General features: G+C 39.5%; 1 protein-coding gene across 1 annotated transcript; it reads right to left on the bottom strand.

Moving 5' to 3' along the window:
- Positions 1 to 2,849: 2,849 nt before the first annotated feature.
- Positions 2,850 to 16,699, bottom strand: glis3 (GLIS family zinc finger 3). The gene is made up of 10 exons (XM_029516321.1): positions 16,327 to 16,699; positions 15,530 to 15,707; positions 14,309 to 15,446; positions 9,330 to 9,491; positions 9,101 to 9,211; positions 6,973 to 7,114; positions 6,734 to 6,806; positions 3,833 to 3,990; positions 3,122 to 3,295; positions 2,850 to 2,980 (listed from the first exon to the last, which is right to left on the bottom strand). Exons 1-10 carry the CDS (start codon positions 16,679 to 16,681, stop codon positions 2,850 to 2,852), a joined length of 2,622 nt encoding a protein of 873 aa, XP_029372181.1. The 5' UTR covers positions 16,682 to 16,699.
- Between the last annotated feature and the right edge of the window lie 252 nt (positions 16,700 to 16,951).

Genomic DNA, 16,951 nt, shown 5'->3' with positions numbered 1-16,951 from the left:
TTTAATATCTGCACACTAGGCGTCACAGGCCATGTCATGGACACCTGTTAATGAGGACAAAATCTGCCACTAAAGCTTGAACCCATTCTGGTGATTGTCTCAGCATCAGCAACATCTGGGTGTTGGCTTTTCATTGTCTTTCTCATTCCCAAGAACAGTTCAGTTTGCCATGGATACTGTGTTTACTTCCCTTTACATTAAATTGACTTTCAACAAATCAGGCATAAATGAATGAAAAGCTCAATTTGCATTCATTTCTCTCCAGAGATATTGGAAATGACAACGTTAAAAGGTCCTCTTCAAACTATTGCTTGTTTCTCAAATCAAAGAAACAACAAATATATGCAATAAGAGTGAGTTCAAAAAACGTTGGTACATAACTTAAATAAATGAAGAGCATTTGTGAATTCATAACCATAAGTGTGAACAGGCACTGCCGAATATGTAGTTTGACATCGCAGCGCAAATATCATTATCACTTGTTCTGTGTATTGAATGGGAATTGTCTTTGTCTTGGCATGCTTTGCTTTCATAAAAATAAATGTAACCTTCCTAATGAGTGCACCTTTCTACACAATTGCATATTAGCACTGCAGGTGTTTTGTCACTTGATCGTGGTAACAATCATGTCAGGGCTTTTTGATCAAAATGAATGTACCTTATTTGATTCCCTGCTTGGGCCTTGTCTTTGTTTTAGTCAAAGCTGATTTGTTTGATTAGTGATTATCTGCAATAGCATTTGAGCCTAATTTTTTGCTAAAATAGTGGTCATTGTGCAAAAATGGTGAATGTTGACAGAAATAGTTTATATGAGGACCCCCTCAAAAAATTAGATGGCTGATCCCAAGGGACTTATCTTAATTAATAAACTTGAATGAATAATAATTATTTTTGTCGATATCTTTACGACAATAAAAATGTCTTAGTGATATCTATGAAATTACTAAATGGAGGTTAAAACAAGAGCTGTGGTACAAGTGAAATTTATTTTCCACGTTGCATGAGGAGTTCTAAAAACATGCATTTAATTTTAAGGGGAAACAGTGACCACACAAAGACAATGTCGTTGAGATGCTTCTTCCTGGATACAAACCTTAAAGAACCACTTGTGTCCACTGTGCAGCACTTTTTTTTGGTTAGCAGTCCTAGACAGATGCTTTTTGGAAAAGCTGTTGTTGTTGCTAGGCAACTACCAAAACCCCCCATGTGAAGCATGACACTGTTTTGCAAAAAGAATTATTTTCAAGTAAAACAGTTTGTCCTTTCAATTTCATTGAAAAGACAAAAAAAAAAAGTAAAAAATAAACTGCTGCAAAGACTGGGGCAGGCTGGACCATTCATACTGTTCAGTTACACAGCAGCACAGTTGCTAATTATTTGTGTGATTTATGTTTACAGCATTTCAGTCAGTTCAGTCATTTATATTGCTCCCGCAAAGTGGTTACTTAGCTGGGCCTTTCAACTTCATCTTGTTTAATTCAGTGCAAATAGAGACACCATGACTTTATGGAGATACTAACCTGTGCAATTAAAGATCGTCATTTTTTGCCTGAGAAACATGCTTTATGGTGGGTTGTTGACTTTTTGAGTACCAACTAAAGCACTTTAGGAAACATGCTACCCACTTTATGTCTTACAGTTATCATTTATCATTTATTTCATTCTATTTGCCTTTGCTGGAAATGGGCAAAGGCAAGTGCAAGTGTGGAAAATTAAAATTGTAACCTTGGCATGATCTGTGTGGTAAGCTGAGAAGATTTATTTTTTAAATAAAGCAATCCAAAAGAGAGTTTGCTACATCTGCATATTACTGAGAGACATGTGATAAATGAGAAAAATGACAAAGAAGGTTACAATTGTTTTACACCTTCCTGATTTTATCCTAATGGTCATTTCTTTACACTAAAGGTTTGCAGGGACTAATGTTAGCATTATGTCTGCATGCTATTTGGGGTTGTGTTATGATTTAGACTAAGTCAACTGAAATACAAATTGGAAGAGAGAATCTGCACTGCATCAAAATGCAGACTACAATGGAACAGATGAAAAAATATGTAAAAATAAAAGCAGTCATAAACCCACTGGCGGTTTCCCATTGGTATATCAAGTTTTGCCATTTGCAGAAGTTAATTTTCATATCATGGAAATAACTGAGTAAATAGCTGAAAGAAAATATGTTCAAAATTATACGACACAGTGCTGCCTGTTCAAATGCTCTTTTGTAAAGTGAAGCACAAGTCGTTTGCAATAAATACAACATGGAAAATCACTGGTATGGTCATCAACAGAAGTCCACATCATAATCAAGGCACAGGAGCCTTGGCACATTACTATACATCAAACAATCTATGTTTTGCTTTAGTTTGAAATACTAAGGCTGTCTTGTTTCTATAGTTACAAAACCATGGTTCTAAGAAAAACCTTAATAATTGATCCCTTGCATACTTTGCTGTTATTGCAGTGTTGAATATTGTGCAAAATGCCACCAGAGGCTACTTGAAGTGCTTACTATATATTATACTTCAACTGCATAAAAATTGAAGAAGTAAACAGCAGAATTTTGTAGGCTTAGTCTTTGCTATAACTTGAGTATGGATGAAGAGTGTGGCATCAGATAGTACATTTACAAAGATTTAGTCAAAATGAGAGAGTGAGAGCGAGCTCTTGCATTGCAAATGTTAAAACAAATCTAATTCACGAAGCACCATCACAGATTTTTTTATTATCAAACAAATGAATTTGTTCATTTGAAGCTGTCACCATCACCAGGTTGCAGTGCTATCCAAAGTGTTCTGACTATTGACCATTAGACAAGTGCAATGGAACAAAAACCCCACAAATAAGCAATTTTATCCTTCTGTATAGATACAGGACACCTGGCTTGTGCCTGTACAGTGGTCTGCCACAGTGAAGAAATGTCCTCCATGCAAATCTTGATTTGGAGCCACATTGTGCGCTTGGCTGTGGACCACAGATGCACCTGCAGATATATGCACACAAACACACACATGCACAAACAGCAGAGGTACAAAGATGTACGTTTGCACAGAGAGAGTTGTTAAATCAAGTGGAATATAGTGCTCATTCTTGACCTATTTTGTCTTGGCTGTATTTTTGTTACCTGTAATGCAGGACAGAGTTGTTTGTGAGGAGGCCACCCCATTGGGATTATTGACTGCTGGAGCGAGGCTGTCACCAAAGGCTTCAACTTGCATCAGATGACTGGAACCGGTCTGTGCTGTGATCCCACCATATTGTGGGGGTGAATATAGCATCTTCATCGACCCCGAGAGCTCTACAAATAAAATGAGGTTTTCTCTTTTATCCTTATTAAAAGAAGTCATTCAATTCATAGTCAAACATGCGACTCCTTGAACTATACACTCCGCTATAAAAGTAGCATCACAGCTCTTAAATGAAACTGATTGGCCATTTCAGTCTTTCGTCTTCTTTATCTCAGCAGTTAAAACTGAACTATGTATTTCTGAACACCTTGTCAACATCACTGTTGCTGTCAAGTCTGGAGGGGGGGGGGTTGATATCTATTTAAAGGTACATAGAATGGAGCTGCCTGATTCTGTCTAACTAGAAAATCACCAGCCACCTGCTAGACATCATAAAGATATACTGCACGATTAATGTGCATGTGAGGAAATCTGTTCAAACAGATTGTCAAACCACCCACACATTCACTAATAAGCTCAGATGTGAAACTTGCAATACAAACCATTTTCAGATGAACCTCCTCCCCCCCAGCAATATTGTATTTACGTGTTCTGAGCAAGTATATTGACATAGCTCTGAAGAATTGTGATTATAAACACCTGAGTACCTGGATTGTGATCCGCTACATCAGGAGGCTGGCTGGGCTGCTTCAGATCTCTGTTGTTCTGCAGGGATGTCCCATTGGGAGGATGCGGGAGGCATATGGAAGAGCAAGGCCCACATTGGTCCCCAGGGAAGAGCTGGTGAGATGAAGGATCAACAAACCTGAAATATTTCAGACCAAAATAAATACAAAATACTCAAGGATATAAGAAATAGTGCAAGAGATATTTTTATGAATAAAAAACATCAAATACTAAATTTTTCCCCCATGGAGCACACACAAACAGTGCCAAATTTTGCTTCAAAAATGTTCAAGAGAAAATGGTTGTTCTGGGCTATCGTACAGAAGTCTAGTACACTCTATATGTGTTGCTTTTATTGCATTCATACTCTGAATATTATTCAATGTGTAATGCCATCCATAGGAAATAAGAGGGGCAGTTTGTTTGTGGCTGTATGTAATGACATAATCATCAAAAGGGATAATTTTACGGAATTTAATGCAAGGGCGAAAAGATCAAATACAGACCACACTGGGTCATTCTTTAACTACAGTTAAATTTACATCAGCAACAAAAATATATTTGTCTATTTCCATATTTGTCAGTTTCACACAATGACATGTTAAACTGCAAATAATCCCCATCACAACCACCTGGCTCTCTATGTTGGAAGATTATACTCACACTATGTCCTGTACAACGAGAGCACAGCGATAGCATTTTTTACCACAATAGAGCAAATCTATTTTCAATGTTTTCTTTTAGTACAAGTGATAGATCAATACTCTTCCTGTAGTTTATGTAATTAAAGCCAAACTTGTTAATGACCTGTAATTTTTCTTCTCTACCTATAATATTTTAAACCATTCTATTGCCGCACATTGCCACAAAAAAAAAGAAAAGAAAAGAAGGACACTCTGTTCAGAATCATGTAAGGCATTGCAAACTCCCGAGGATTAAACTAGTAAATGTAAATATTATTCAGTGGCTATGGCAGCTGACACCCCTGCTGCTAAGTTTGGCCAAGTAACACATTTGCATGTCTACTTGCCAATAAATGGAATATTAAAGGTGCCAAAGTTAGCTGTCAGTATTCTGACTGAATGGGAGCCCAAAGGAATCCCAGGAAAGTCTACTGAAAACAGCAAGAAGGATTTTACAATTGATTAAACATCTAAAAAACGTAATTACTCCACCTCTTTTCCCACTGGACTTTCAATTTCTTTTAGGTTTTATGATTCACTTTTTGAATTCCTTAGCAGCTCTTGTCTGTGGCTATAGCATCCATTTATACCAGCGCTCAAGACCAATGAGGCTAGGCAAGTCTGCTTTCACGGCCCAATTGTCTACCCAGAGTCCTGCAGTGAATGCTTTGGCCTACCGCTGATACGGGAACAATCACAGCCAGCAAGGAGCCACGAGCATCTGGCTCCTCAGAATGACAGAAATCCTTTATCAAATGCTTTGAAGTGTGTAGATGAAGGGATGTTTTCCTACAGGCTGACTAGTGAAATGTGTTAGTGGCAGTCTCCAACCTTCACGGCCATAGCACCAAATGAGGCAACAAAAGAGCTTCCGTTTTAGCTAATTATACTAATTATGAGCTTATAACTTTGAAACCATGACAACCCAAATTTAAGTTTGTTGGTTCAGCTCATCCAAAAGGGAAAAAAAGAGGCATTTAAATCAGTCATCGCTAAAGTCCTTAATATGCAGAGGAATTCAAAACGAGGAGAAAATAATTGCTGGTTTCTGAGTAAAGCTCACTGCTTCAACTGTTGACTGTTATGTTGCTCCATGTTTAATTGAGGGATGTTTCCCCTGTGGAATCGGTATATGGTTGTATGAACCCACAAATTTTCTACTCACAGGCTTTCAACGGATTTTGAGAGGAGATAATATCCTCTATAATGCACTCTATGTATCATCATAGAGCAATAAAAGTGACACCAACCCAAAATACATAATTTATTGGGCTAACATGTTCCACCAGATCAGCTTCAATGCTCTTTAGCCTGATGCTAAAAGCCTCTGAACCCTAATGGGGATCTATTGAACACCATTCTTATGGATGATGGTGAAGTAGATCACTGTTTAATATGATGTCTAAATGTCCCAAGGGTGTCCAACACTGTTGAGACCGTCTCATGACCGCAAGGTATACCATATGATTCATAGCCTTTTCCATATTCATCAAACCATTCATCCTCTGTCTAGTCATTGTGGAGGAGACGGCCCCATCAGGATAGAACTGTTTAATCATAAGACAAAGTTGATCACATCTTGCTCGCAAAAAGCTCCCCACAGCATTGCATAGTCACGGCACCCAATACTGTAAGGCTCAAACATTCAGGCCTGCATGTAAGCCATGCATGCACCCGGACACTCGTGGAGGACATGGTGAAGGATGTCTCATTGACGGTCTGATCATGTCCTGCATCCTCAGTGTCTTCTGTTTTTCCTTAGATTTCACACTCGTGTAGGCCACAATCCTATTTACGGATGTCTTTCCCATAGAGCTAAATGCAGCTGCCTCTTTAGCCACTGTTACTATTGAAACAAGAACCAGTTGAGCAGTCTTAGTCACTCAAGCTCCTGCCATCTGTGCCCTAACAATGAACCCCCTTTCAAAGTCTTGGAAAAATTCCTCTTGCCATCTTGATACAAAACCAGAATCAACTGGGCCTGCTCAGCATTTTCATGCACGGCATAGAGCGTGATTGGATGCTAATTACCTACTTGCACCATGTAGTGCACCTGTACACCCAACAATGGATGAAGATGGGTGGGTGGATGAGTGTTGCTCCCACTCATTTATTTAGGATTTCAACTTAATTTGCCACCTGCTTATCTATATTATATTCTTCAAACATAATAACACACAAAAAAAAAATATTCAGTACCTGTAACTGTCTTGTAAGGAGCACAACAAAGCCAGGTGGGGATTGCTGGAAGAGTCTTGTCCCTGTGGAGCAGCTGAGGAACAAGGTTGACAGACACTTCAGGGTTGTCCACCACAGCCCAAAATCTAATGAATAAACCTATTATTTGTATGGTTAAGGGGTAATGCTGCACGTTTATTTTACTGAGTTTATTGAGTAAAAACAACATGTTAATGTAAAGAGCCAGACGATAGACATACCAGAGTATGACTCATAGGAGGCATCAGGGGACAGATTCAAGTTGTTGTCTTTCCTTGCCAGAGGAGAAAGGCTTGGTTGCAAAGGGTGAATGGTTAAGCAGTCTGTCAGCACGTCCTGGGTCACATCAGCAGCAGATTTCATCTAGAGGGATGATGCAAAGAACATAAATATAAACACTGGACAACACGAACAGTTCTAAGATTCTGGCAATATCTTTGCAATATAGTTTAATGATTTAGCTAATGCGAAAAACGTATGACTTCTGTTACTCACTGTGGATATATAATACTTGACACGAATATAGTGCTTATATTTTTGATAGGTAGATGATGTATCTGACATGTGTCAGATACTACTAAAAAACAAAAAAGAAAAGTTAATCCTAAAAAATTTTTTTTTTTAAATTAAAAGAAATATGATCCTCTGACAGGTCACGTCATCTTGAGCTCTTGTTTTCATTGGTTAAAACTTCTTCAGTATTAGAGTATAAAAGTCTCTTCCGTACCACATAAAATTGAACAAATTGAACAAAGCCATGATCAGTTTGAAGCTGCTTTGATCTAGAAATCTATAAATGAAAATGAAAATGAAATTATTCAGTTCCTATCTCAACTTCTTTTGTGTTTCTACTATTGGAGACATGACTGGAAACGTTTTATTGTTTTACACTACATACTGTTGTGCTGTTCTTGGTAATAAACAAACAACAAACAACTGAAACTCCAGCTTTAGAATCCTCAGTGAAATCAAACTCATGATAAACGTTTGCTATATGAATAATTGATGAAAGAAGTTGAGGCATGGAGACTTTATAAAATGTCACTTTTTTTTTAGCACCTACCCACCTCCTTTGTCTGTATCTATGGTGACATACCTCTAAGTTAGAGCCAAAGAGCACGGAATTCACACATACATGCAAAAATGTTACCTGCAATACAGCAGTGCTATTATGTGAAAAAGTGGAAAATAAATTGAGTAAAAACAAGTTAAAAACAACATAATTATGTGACCTATTTCGCTAAGAGCCAGCTTGATGTGTATTTTAATCTGACAGCATGTGCACGCAAATTTGAGTTAATGAGAGAAATTTATGTATTTATGACTACTAGTACCTAATGAACACAAGGCCCCTACTTTCCAGGCAATGTAACGACCAGTTCAAGCAGCAGTTTGGTAAATTCCTGACCTTGACATTGGCTTAAGGCACCTAAGTGGTATTTTGCTGCCAAGCATGGAGTGCATGACGCACAAGTGGGAGTAGAGGCAAAAACAGGTGGGAACTTCATTCAAATGAAGCAGCTACTTATTATTTTAGTGAAAAATTTATCTTAGCGTTTTCAAGAGTAGATGTCTCAAAACCACTGCACTGATACAATGGAAAAGATGCTTTAAATATTAAATAAATAAATAAATAAATACGTTAACAAATGTCCTGCCGGAAGAGGGATTTCAATCTGCATTAAAAGAAGTATTGGGTTTTTTTTTTATTTAAGCAAAATGGGTGTCCAAACTGCATTCGTCTTTATTAGTGTGACTGATTCTTACATTCCTGTGTTGCACACAATTGCTTTATAGTGTGTCATGAATTCCCTACTGCCATCTGAAGGCTTTGACAAACTTGCATCCTCAGATTTGAGAAATGCTGCATTAGAGAGCATTACTAACTGCATTTCACGTTTCTACCATCATTAAATCATGTACAAATGACACCAGGCTGCATTAAGGAAAACTAAAACTACTACCACTAAAAACACTGGACTGGCCTGACATCACTCATCCTGCCTCCTTGCCAAATTTCTTTTTTTCTTTTTGGGCCGTCACATCTTTTGGCGACCACTGTGATATGAGTAGATATACAGTAGAAATAAAACAGGTACGATTATGGAAAGGACTTATCCCTTATTTATCATGATATATTTCTATCATTATTGTAAAGTTAAATGAACTTATATATTTTGCATCTGGCAGATCAGAGGCAGTGGCCCATGCATTCACTTTTCATGTGGTCGCATGCCTTCTACCATACACTTTAATATTTGAAAATTTACGTTTGGGTAAGTGCACTCAATGTAAGCGCTTTTAATAATATACATTTCAAGACCTGTGCTATAGCAGGCTAGTGCGTACCTTCTTCCGCAACTGACGCTCTTTAGTAGAGTGGGATTTCACGTGCTTCCTCAAGGAGCTGGGGTCAGTGTAACGCTTTGCACAGCCGGGCACCTGGCACGCATAGGGCTTCTGTACAACACAGATATGTGAAAACTAGTAGCAGACCACACAGAAGCAACGGAGTACACACACACAAGCTTTGAAACACCATATATTTCAGTGTTGCCTGTGCTGAGCTACCACTCACTGTGTACAGGTGTGTGCGCTGGTGTTTAGCTCTGTCACTTGAATTGCTGAAGGCCTTGTGGCACCCTGGATGCTGACACACATAAGGCTTCTCCCCCGTGTGGCTACGCAGGTGGATCTTCAGGTTTTCTAGTCGAGAGAAAGCCTTCTTGCAGCCCTCGAACTATGACCAAATATAATAAACAGAATTCTATTGCCATCAGATTGCTACACAATAACAGTTTGGATAAATTCAGAACAAAATGTACATGCCTTTGCTTGTTGAATATTCAATATAGTCCCTGAAAACATCTCTAACCTGATTTTGCACACATTCTTGAAGCTATGAGCTTGTTAGCTGGAATCATGGCAGACAGAAGGCTGCTGACCTCAGTGTGTGGGAGGGAGTGGAAGAGGAAATATAGAAAACCTTTGAATAGAAAAATGACTGTCATTTACTCTAAACTGATGCTCATGTTTCCCCTAAATGCTCAGTGCTAGTTTCACGCTTTATAGGCGAGCAGATATTGAACAAGGACGGGCAGGTGCATCTTTTTTTTAATGACAAGTTTATATGATCTATTTACAACTGGTACTCATGGCTGTTATTAGCCGAGAGCAGATTGTATTGTTTGTCTTTATGTTTATTATACACCTTGCTCTTACTGCCAGGCAAATGCTATTAGAAAATAAATTACAGAGAATTTCTTAGCAAAAATTCACAATAGTTGTTAGGCTTTTTTGATTACAGTCACAGATGGTCAGAGTTGGTCTAAATGATACTGAACCAAACTTAACATGGGGCAGGGTAAACATTTAACATTTTTCCATTATATTTTCAGTAACGTGTCACTGGCTGTTGTGCGTGTCACCAGCAGGGGTCAGTGTTTATACACATATCCATGTATTGTTATTTTGTGATTTCAATCCCCAAGTTCATGTTAGTCTCCCCCCTCCTGCTCACAGGGGGGCTTGGAATGTTCCTATCGAAACTTATGATGAAAACGCACAAACCATGTCCGAGACAGCATTCCTCACATACTTGTACCTCTAGGTCATGACTCCTAAAGTCAAATTAAAAAGTTTGTTTTCCTCCCATTAATAATTCACCAATAGCGTTCTTTCGCCTTCCACAAAGAAAGGCTTCACAATCTCTGTCATCACAACACAGTTATTTATTTTCTGTAAACTTAACCATCTAAAAGACACCCATCCTCTTTCTGAAGCGGAATAATTTTTTGCTTGATATTTTTGCAAAGCCATGTTAGCCACATTTTTTAATTATGGGTTGTGATTGTATGTTGCAGATTTCATGTACGCATAAGGTCTAGTTTGACCACTACTGAATTTGAAGAATTGTTCAAATTTTGTAAACGCAAATCACGAAAGTTGGAAACCAAATGAAAGTGCAAGTAGAAGAAAGATTAATGCTTCTCTTGACCTGTTAACCTTTTCCCACACATGAGAATAAATCTTCACTTGAAAACTCTTTCGCCATTCACTTTTACTGCATTTGAAAAGTAGACCAATCCTAAATATAATTTATACTGAAGAATTAACAACAACCCCTTGTGCTAGAGTACCACAATAAAAACAGCACAGACAGAGATAAATAGTCTCTCAGACCCATAGTGGACAGACAAGCGAGGACCAGCATAAAGCTAAAATTCTGCCAGGACTCCAGGACTAGCCAGGGGTAGGTTACTGTGTAACTCTCTCCCTCTTTTTCGTGTAGCTCTAATAAAGCAGACCGAGCTTTTTAGTTTGTCGCAGGGGACGTCTGGGCTGAAAAGAAAGCAGCATGGCTCCTCAGTGTAGATCAGTGTTACAGCCAGCTTCTGACAGGTCCTGGCAGGTGCTCATGCCCTGGCTGAACAATGACAGCTGCAGTCTGTGCCAGCAGCGTCTGTCCAGTGCCCAATCTTACTCTGAGGTCAATCCAGTCTGGACTCCACTCTTTTCTGTTTCACCAGTGATATTTCTACCCTTTCTGTTATTTTTTTCCCACCTGTTTCCTTTTACATTGTATTTTTAGCTTTTCAGAGCCTGTGCCCATTGATTTTTAAATTCCTAGAGCAGATGAGAAATAATGGTTTGTCAACGCTCTCGAACTACAGTAAAATATTGGGTGAAATGCTTCAGTGTACCCAAAAAACAAAATTACATTTATCTCAGTATTACATATCATCTGTCTGTTTCAATACAAAGTAATTGCACTAGAATATTTATTTACAAAAAAGAATAACGGCATGTAAGGCCTGTAATATGAAAATGAATTCTAACTACTGAAGCATAATTTTCACCATCCAAAATTAGGTTAGTTCCCTCCAAACAAAGTGACAATATAATGTTTAAAATGTTATCCAACTTGAAACCTAATTGGGCCTTTTTTCAGTGACATTAGCAACGTTTAAATACAAGCTGCACGTTGGGCAGGGAAAATCTGTGGATGAGGAATGAGCTTGAAGTAAAATTTTCAGGCTATGCAAATGCACTGATGGACCACAGCAAACAAATTTTAGTCAGCTGTGCTAATAACTGATTTCACTCTTTTTTTACTAATGTAATTTAAATTCAATTAAAAAAACTAACTAACTAACATAAAAGAATAATTTACTCTGCAGCCACCATTTACCAGCTAATTCTGAGCTGAAAGCCATATTCCCAACAGCTGAAGAGAAAGTCTTGCAATTCGCCAAATGGTAGTAGCCGAAACATATATCACTGTGAAAAAAATAAAAATAATAATCATAACTAACAAGCTAACTCACAATATCTGTAGATGCTTTTGGATTGGGTTTTAAGTTCAAACAATGCTTTTGAAAGCCCATATTTTTAAATCACAGTGGCAGGAGCAAATAGACAGGGCAAGTTAAGGATATGTTAACAAACCATTCAATCATCAGTAAACACATTTTAGATTGTGAAATGAGAGGCACAAGTCTGGGCCTGCCCTATATGTTCACTGTGTAACAAGAGCTGCCTCATTGTATTGTTGATGCCTCAAACCTTAGTTATCATGCATCACTTTAGCCAATCATTTCCCAATGATTCCCTGTGAACCAACTGGGCTCTTGCGTTGCATAGTTGTATAGTCTGAAAAATGTCCTCATGTTGTAGCTAAGCGCTCTGTGATATTCAGAGTTTTCAGGCACTGACACAATTATGCTCTGATTTAAGAATATGTTCATGTAAAGAAAGCCTTTTACTTTTGACATTATTGTCAGATTCTGAAACAATAAGTCTAATGTGATGGGGCTTTTTCACATTACTTCAGCCTATACTATATACAGGTGACACTTGGTATCAATTCTGTTTTTAACAATGGCTTTGATAAAGAATACTTTTGTCATTTTGTCATTTGAATGATCACAGGGAACACAGGGACCCATCTAATTATTGCAGCCCTATGTTGGCAGAGTGGGTTTCAACTAATAAGTGAGTGTTTTGGTACAAAAGGTTGACTGCAGGTATGCATCGCATTAATAATTGACTTGAAAGCAGTTGAAAGCAGTGGCATGGAGCATGTTTGTCAAGGGATTTGTCAATTAATCATCAAAGTCTCAAGTCTCAGTGAGACTAAGAGGAAGTAAGTTGTCATCTACAATGCATGTGTTGAGTGCATCATTGGCCGACCAAACAATATGATTGTTGCCGACTGACAATGTATCTTATTGACTTCTCTGGATATTTCCTCAAGCACTCCAACTAAGTTAATATTTCTAATGCTTTACTGAAACATCTCAGCAATACTACAATAGAGTGCAATAGCCATGTGGCCCAACAACAAATGCGAGACTAAGTTGACACCTAAAACTTTTGACTAGCACCATCTGAATGTCAAAGTTTTCACATATCCCATAATATGAATACGTCAACATCTACTAGACTTTGACAGATCATTTGGCCATACTGCCCAGAGAAGGATTCAGGCTGTCATTTCTCACTTCTGGTGAAATATCTCACTGGCTAGGACTGCTGTGGTAAACTCAATAGATAAAACTGTTCTCCAATTCTCCAATATCTTGGATTATTACCAATTACTACTGGGAAACTAATGAAAGTCCCATCGGCTTAAAATGTAACTCATGCTTTGTGCTGGTTAGTAAATTCTAGCAAGTCAACGACGAAGCTGAAAAACTCACAAAAAAAAAAAAAAACTCTTAGGGCCATTGTGATCATTGTGGCATGCTAACATAAACATTTAACCCAAAGCACCTAAACATCACGTCACCAATCCAGTGGCATCGCTATAGACTTTTGTTTCTTCTAATAGAATGACTAAAGAGTTGTCAATATGTCGACACATCTTTAAGAACTCGATTGGCCATCCTGGAGAAAAAAAGTGGATGGAAAAGTGCCAACCCTTTGGCCACAGATGCAGACCTGTCGAGAGTGTGACTATGGGGCATCACCTTCCCAGAACTCCAGCCAAGTTCTTCAGACAGTGGCCTGGCAAAACATCCATTCCTAACAGGCCCAACAGTAACTAGAGAGGCATGGTGTCATGCCAGATCTAAAGTGCTAAGTTTTCTTTGTGCTGATTTAATAACTACATAATTGAGTTAAATCCCATGTCAATTATCGCAGAGCTTTGCTAATTACCCCGTGGCTAAAGTTAAGAGTGAGGAGCCATATTTCTGATCTAAAACTTGGCAATAAACACAGAGCACATGAAGGCATTTACCCTTAAAAGGCTTTTTTTCTGCAGCCTTCAAATAGGTACCATGGTTTTGACTAAAACACTGAGAACTGAGCTCAGACAGCCCCTGACATTCTTTATGCTGTTGCTTTGACTGCATTCACTCAGCTGTCTGAGTGAAAGCACGAGTTAAACACATTCATGTCATTAAGACCAATCTGTGCTGTCCACATATTGTGAGGAGATGAAAAAAGTATAAGGAATCTTTTTTCTTTTGTATAAATAAAAAGTGAAATAAAGTGGAATGTGTTGGCTTCATTTGCACAAAGAGAGGCACAGCTGTGATTTGCATTGTGTACCGTGCATTTGTTGGGTTTCTCTCCGGAGTGGACCCTCATATGGATAAGAAGCTTGTATCGTGCGTTGAAGGGCTTTAAGTTGCGTGGGCAGCCCATCCAGTAGCATGTGAAATCCTCAGCCTTCCGCTGATCCACATGGAGCTTTTCTATGTGCCTTACCAGCTCCTCCTTTTGGTCATATACAGAGTTGCAGTCCAACCATCTGCAGCAGTGGGCACCATAGTCCTCCAGCTCTCCTTCTTCTTCCTCCAGCATTGGGACCTGGGATAAAAGGCTCACCCCATGCCTTGGAACAACCAAAGGAGCCTGTTTAAGAGGATCCTGAGGTGGGAATTTAGTTTTGCAATGATACCTTGAGGGGTGAAATTGCTGGTGGGAGTGGTAAGGTGGTGGAGGCCCCTTTGGTATAGCAGCCTCATGAATTGTAGTCAACAGCTCTGATTGTAATGGTGACATCAGGTTGTTGGCAGTCTGGCCACAGTTCTCAGATGTCTTCTTCAGGACCCCTACGTCCTCTGGTAGGCACTGCTGCTCAACGACCATGTTAGCCATTTGGCTCTCCAGACCTTCTCCCTCTTCAAGGATCTGCAGACGGCCACACCCTGTTTGTGGGGCCATAGCCATTGAAGATCCAGGCATGCTGTAGGGATGGATCTGAGGGATGCACCGACCTCTGACACCCAGGAAGTGACCATAACCCTCAGACTGAACAGGTGAAAACGTGGTGTGGGAGGCTGGAGAACTGCGGGAACCATTAATATAGGCCACAAGTGAGGTAGGCGAGGTGCGTATGATGGAGTTGAAATCAATGCCCATGACGTCTGACAAAGGTGATGTAGAGAGAGCTCTCTTCTTAGCGCGTGATGATCTGGGGCTTCCGGGATCACATGCAAAAAGGTATGAAGGCAACGAGGCAGAGTTGCTCGTCCCGCCTGATACAGTCGTGCCGGACATGGCCGTGCCCGGTGAATTGCTGAGCTGCTCGCCTCCCTCGCTGGCCTGTGTGGAGCACTGAGGTAGTCCCAGCGGAGGAAGCACACGGTAGCCATATGGCCAGTCATGTCTTCCACTAAACATTGACTGCGTTTCAAACAGACTGAGGGTAGTGGATGCCAGGGATTCTCTGGACAGTAAGGATCTGAAACACAGTGTTAGCCGCTTTAGTAACACTCTAAATGTTTAGTGAGCTCATCATTACATTCTGTTATTGATATTGCCCACCTGGCATCAGTGTGAGGAATCATTAAGCTGTGTGATTGTGATGGAGGATGAGGCACAGCAGGCCCTGCAGTGTATGGTTGGCCTGTGACAGTAGTTATGGGGCTACTGGCCACTGTCGGATTAACAGCAGCTGGCTGACCAAATACTTCCATGGTGTGGCCAGATGCAGGGCAACCTACTGGGCACATCCCAAAAATTCAGCATATAGAATATACACCTTAAAGACAATATTTTAAAATAAAACTGCTTCGTTTAAATGTTAACATAATATTACATAGCTATCTGGAAAACACTCGACTTAAAATAAGTTCATCATGTTTTTCTGCGTTAGGTTTATACAGTAGACTGTGGCATTCTCCTCACTAACCTGAGCAGGGCAGAGACACTTTCTGCTCTGTTAACCACTAATGAGCTTTCCACCTCCTTTCACTTCTCCTCAGTAGAAATTTTAAGGACAAGCTTTATGCTTGGTTAATTATCAATAAATAAGAGAACGGGAAGTCTGGCAAGAAGACAGCGAGTTGTGAAGAGCACATTGGGGATGGGTGAGGTTTGAAGATGTGTGTTGTAAATCAGTCAAATCTGTCAACAACATCACTCAGTCATGCTTAACATGTTTCTGGGATAGGTCCTGATTTCTGCGGTAAAATGTTGACAGTTTGTGCACGTGTGTGTGTGTTACACCGGGAATTAAATTCTCAACACGAGAGTGTTCAAATACTCTTTTGGAAGCTAAAGTTTTTCTCAAACTGGTTCATAAGACACTTAACCGTGATGATGTTGACATTTGTCTTTACCTTTGAAGCTGTTGAGTTCTGTTTGATTGGTAATTGTCACTCTTGGAGGATGATGAGTGGATATTTGCTGTTGTTGGGGAGCGCTCGGCATGTTCAGATGCTTCCCAGTGATCAACACCTGCCTGCGAAGGCTCAGGTTTGGCAGAACAACATGGCTTCCACTCTGTTTCCCAGCAGATAGGGAGTGAATGGCCCCTTGTTTTACTTTCTCCAGTCCTGAGGATGAGCTAAAACTGGATCGTTGGGGAGGGGACAGGGGAATTCTGATGGACTTGGACTGGTGTCCCCTGATCATGCTCAGTGATGGGGACACATTGCATGGAGACACCAGGAGCTGACAACCTTTCCCACTCATGGCTGAAACAGATTCACCAGAAGTAGTTTTAGATCAAGTAGTTCAGGTTTTCATAAAACTTAGTTTACTCATGAATTGTTTGTACTCAGCTCATACAAGAAAGGTAAAAAGTCCACAAATAAGGAATAGATAACCTGAAACATCACAATTACTATAACACTTTACACTTTAGATGGTCTCAGCAGAAAACCACCCATCCTCAAAAACTTGACTGTGCAATGCATTTGAAGATGATTTCAGGATTACAAAGATATAAATGGCTGATAAATA

Source organism: Echeneis naucrates, chromosome 12 (genome assembly GCF_900963305.1).
Source record: "Echeneis naucrates chromosome 12, fEcheNa1.1, whole genome shotgun sequence".
NCBI classification, from domain to species: domain Eukaryota; kingdom Metazoa; phylum Chordata; class Actinopteri; order Carangiformes; family Echeneidae; genus Echeneis; species Echeneis naucrates.
The sequence above is the reverse complement of the archived record's forward strand: the minus strand, read 5'-3'. Positions and strand labels throughout refer to the sequence as shown.

Bases quoted from the DNA above. Each gene is read 5' to 3' on its own strand.
- glis3 (XM_029516321.1), bottom strand. From the start codon at position 16,681: ATGAGTGGGAAAGGTTGTCAGCTCCTGGTGTCTCCATGCAATGTGTCC. The intron at 9,492-14,308 runs GTACACAATGCA...ATTTGGTCATAG, and splicing joins AGAAACCCAACAAATGCACG to TTCGAGGGCTGCAAGAAGGC. The intron at 3,991-6,733 runs GTACTGAATATT...GAAATATTTCAG, and splicing joins TCCTTACAAGACAGTTACAG to GTTTGTTGATCCTTCATCTC.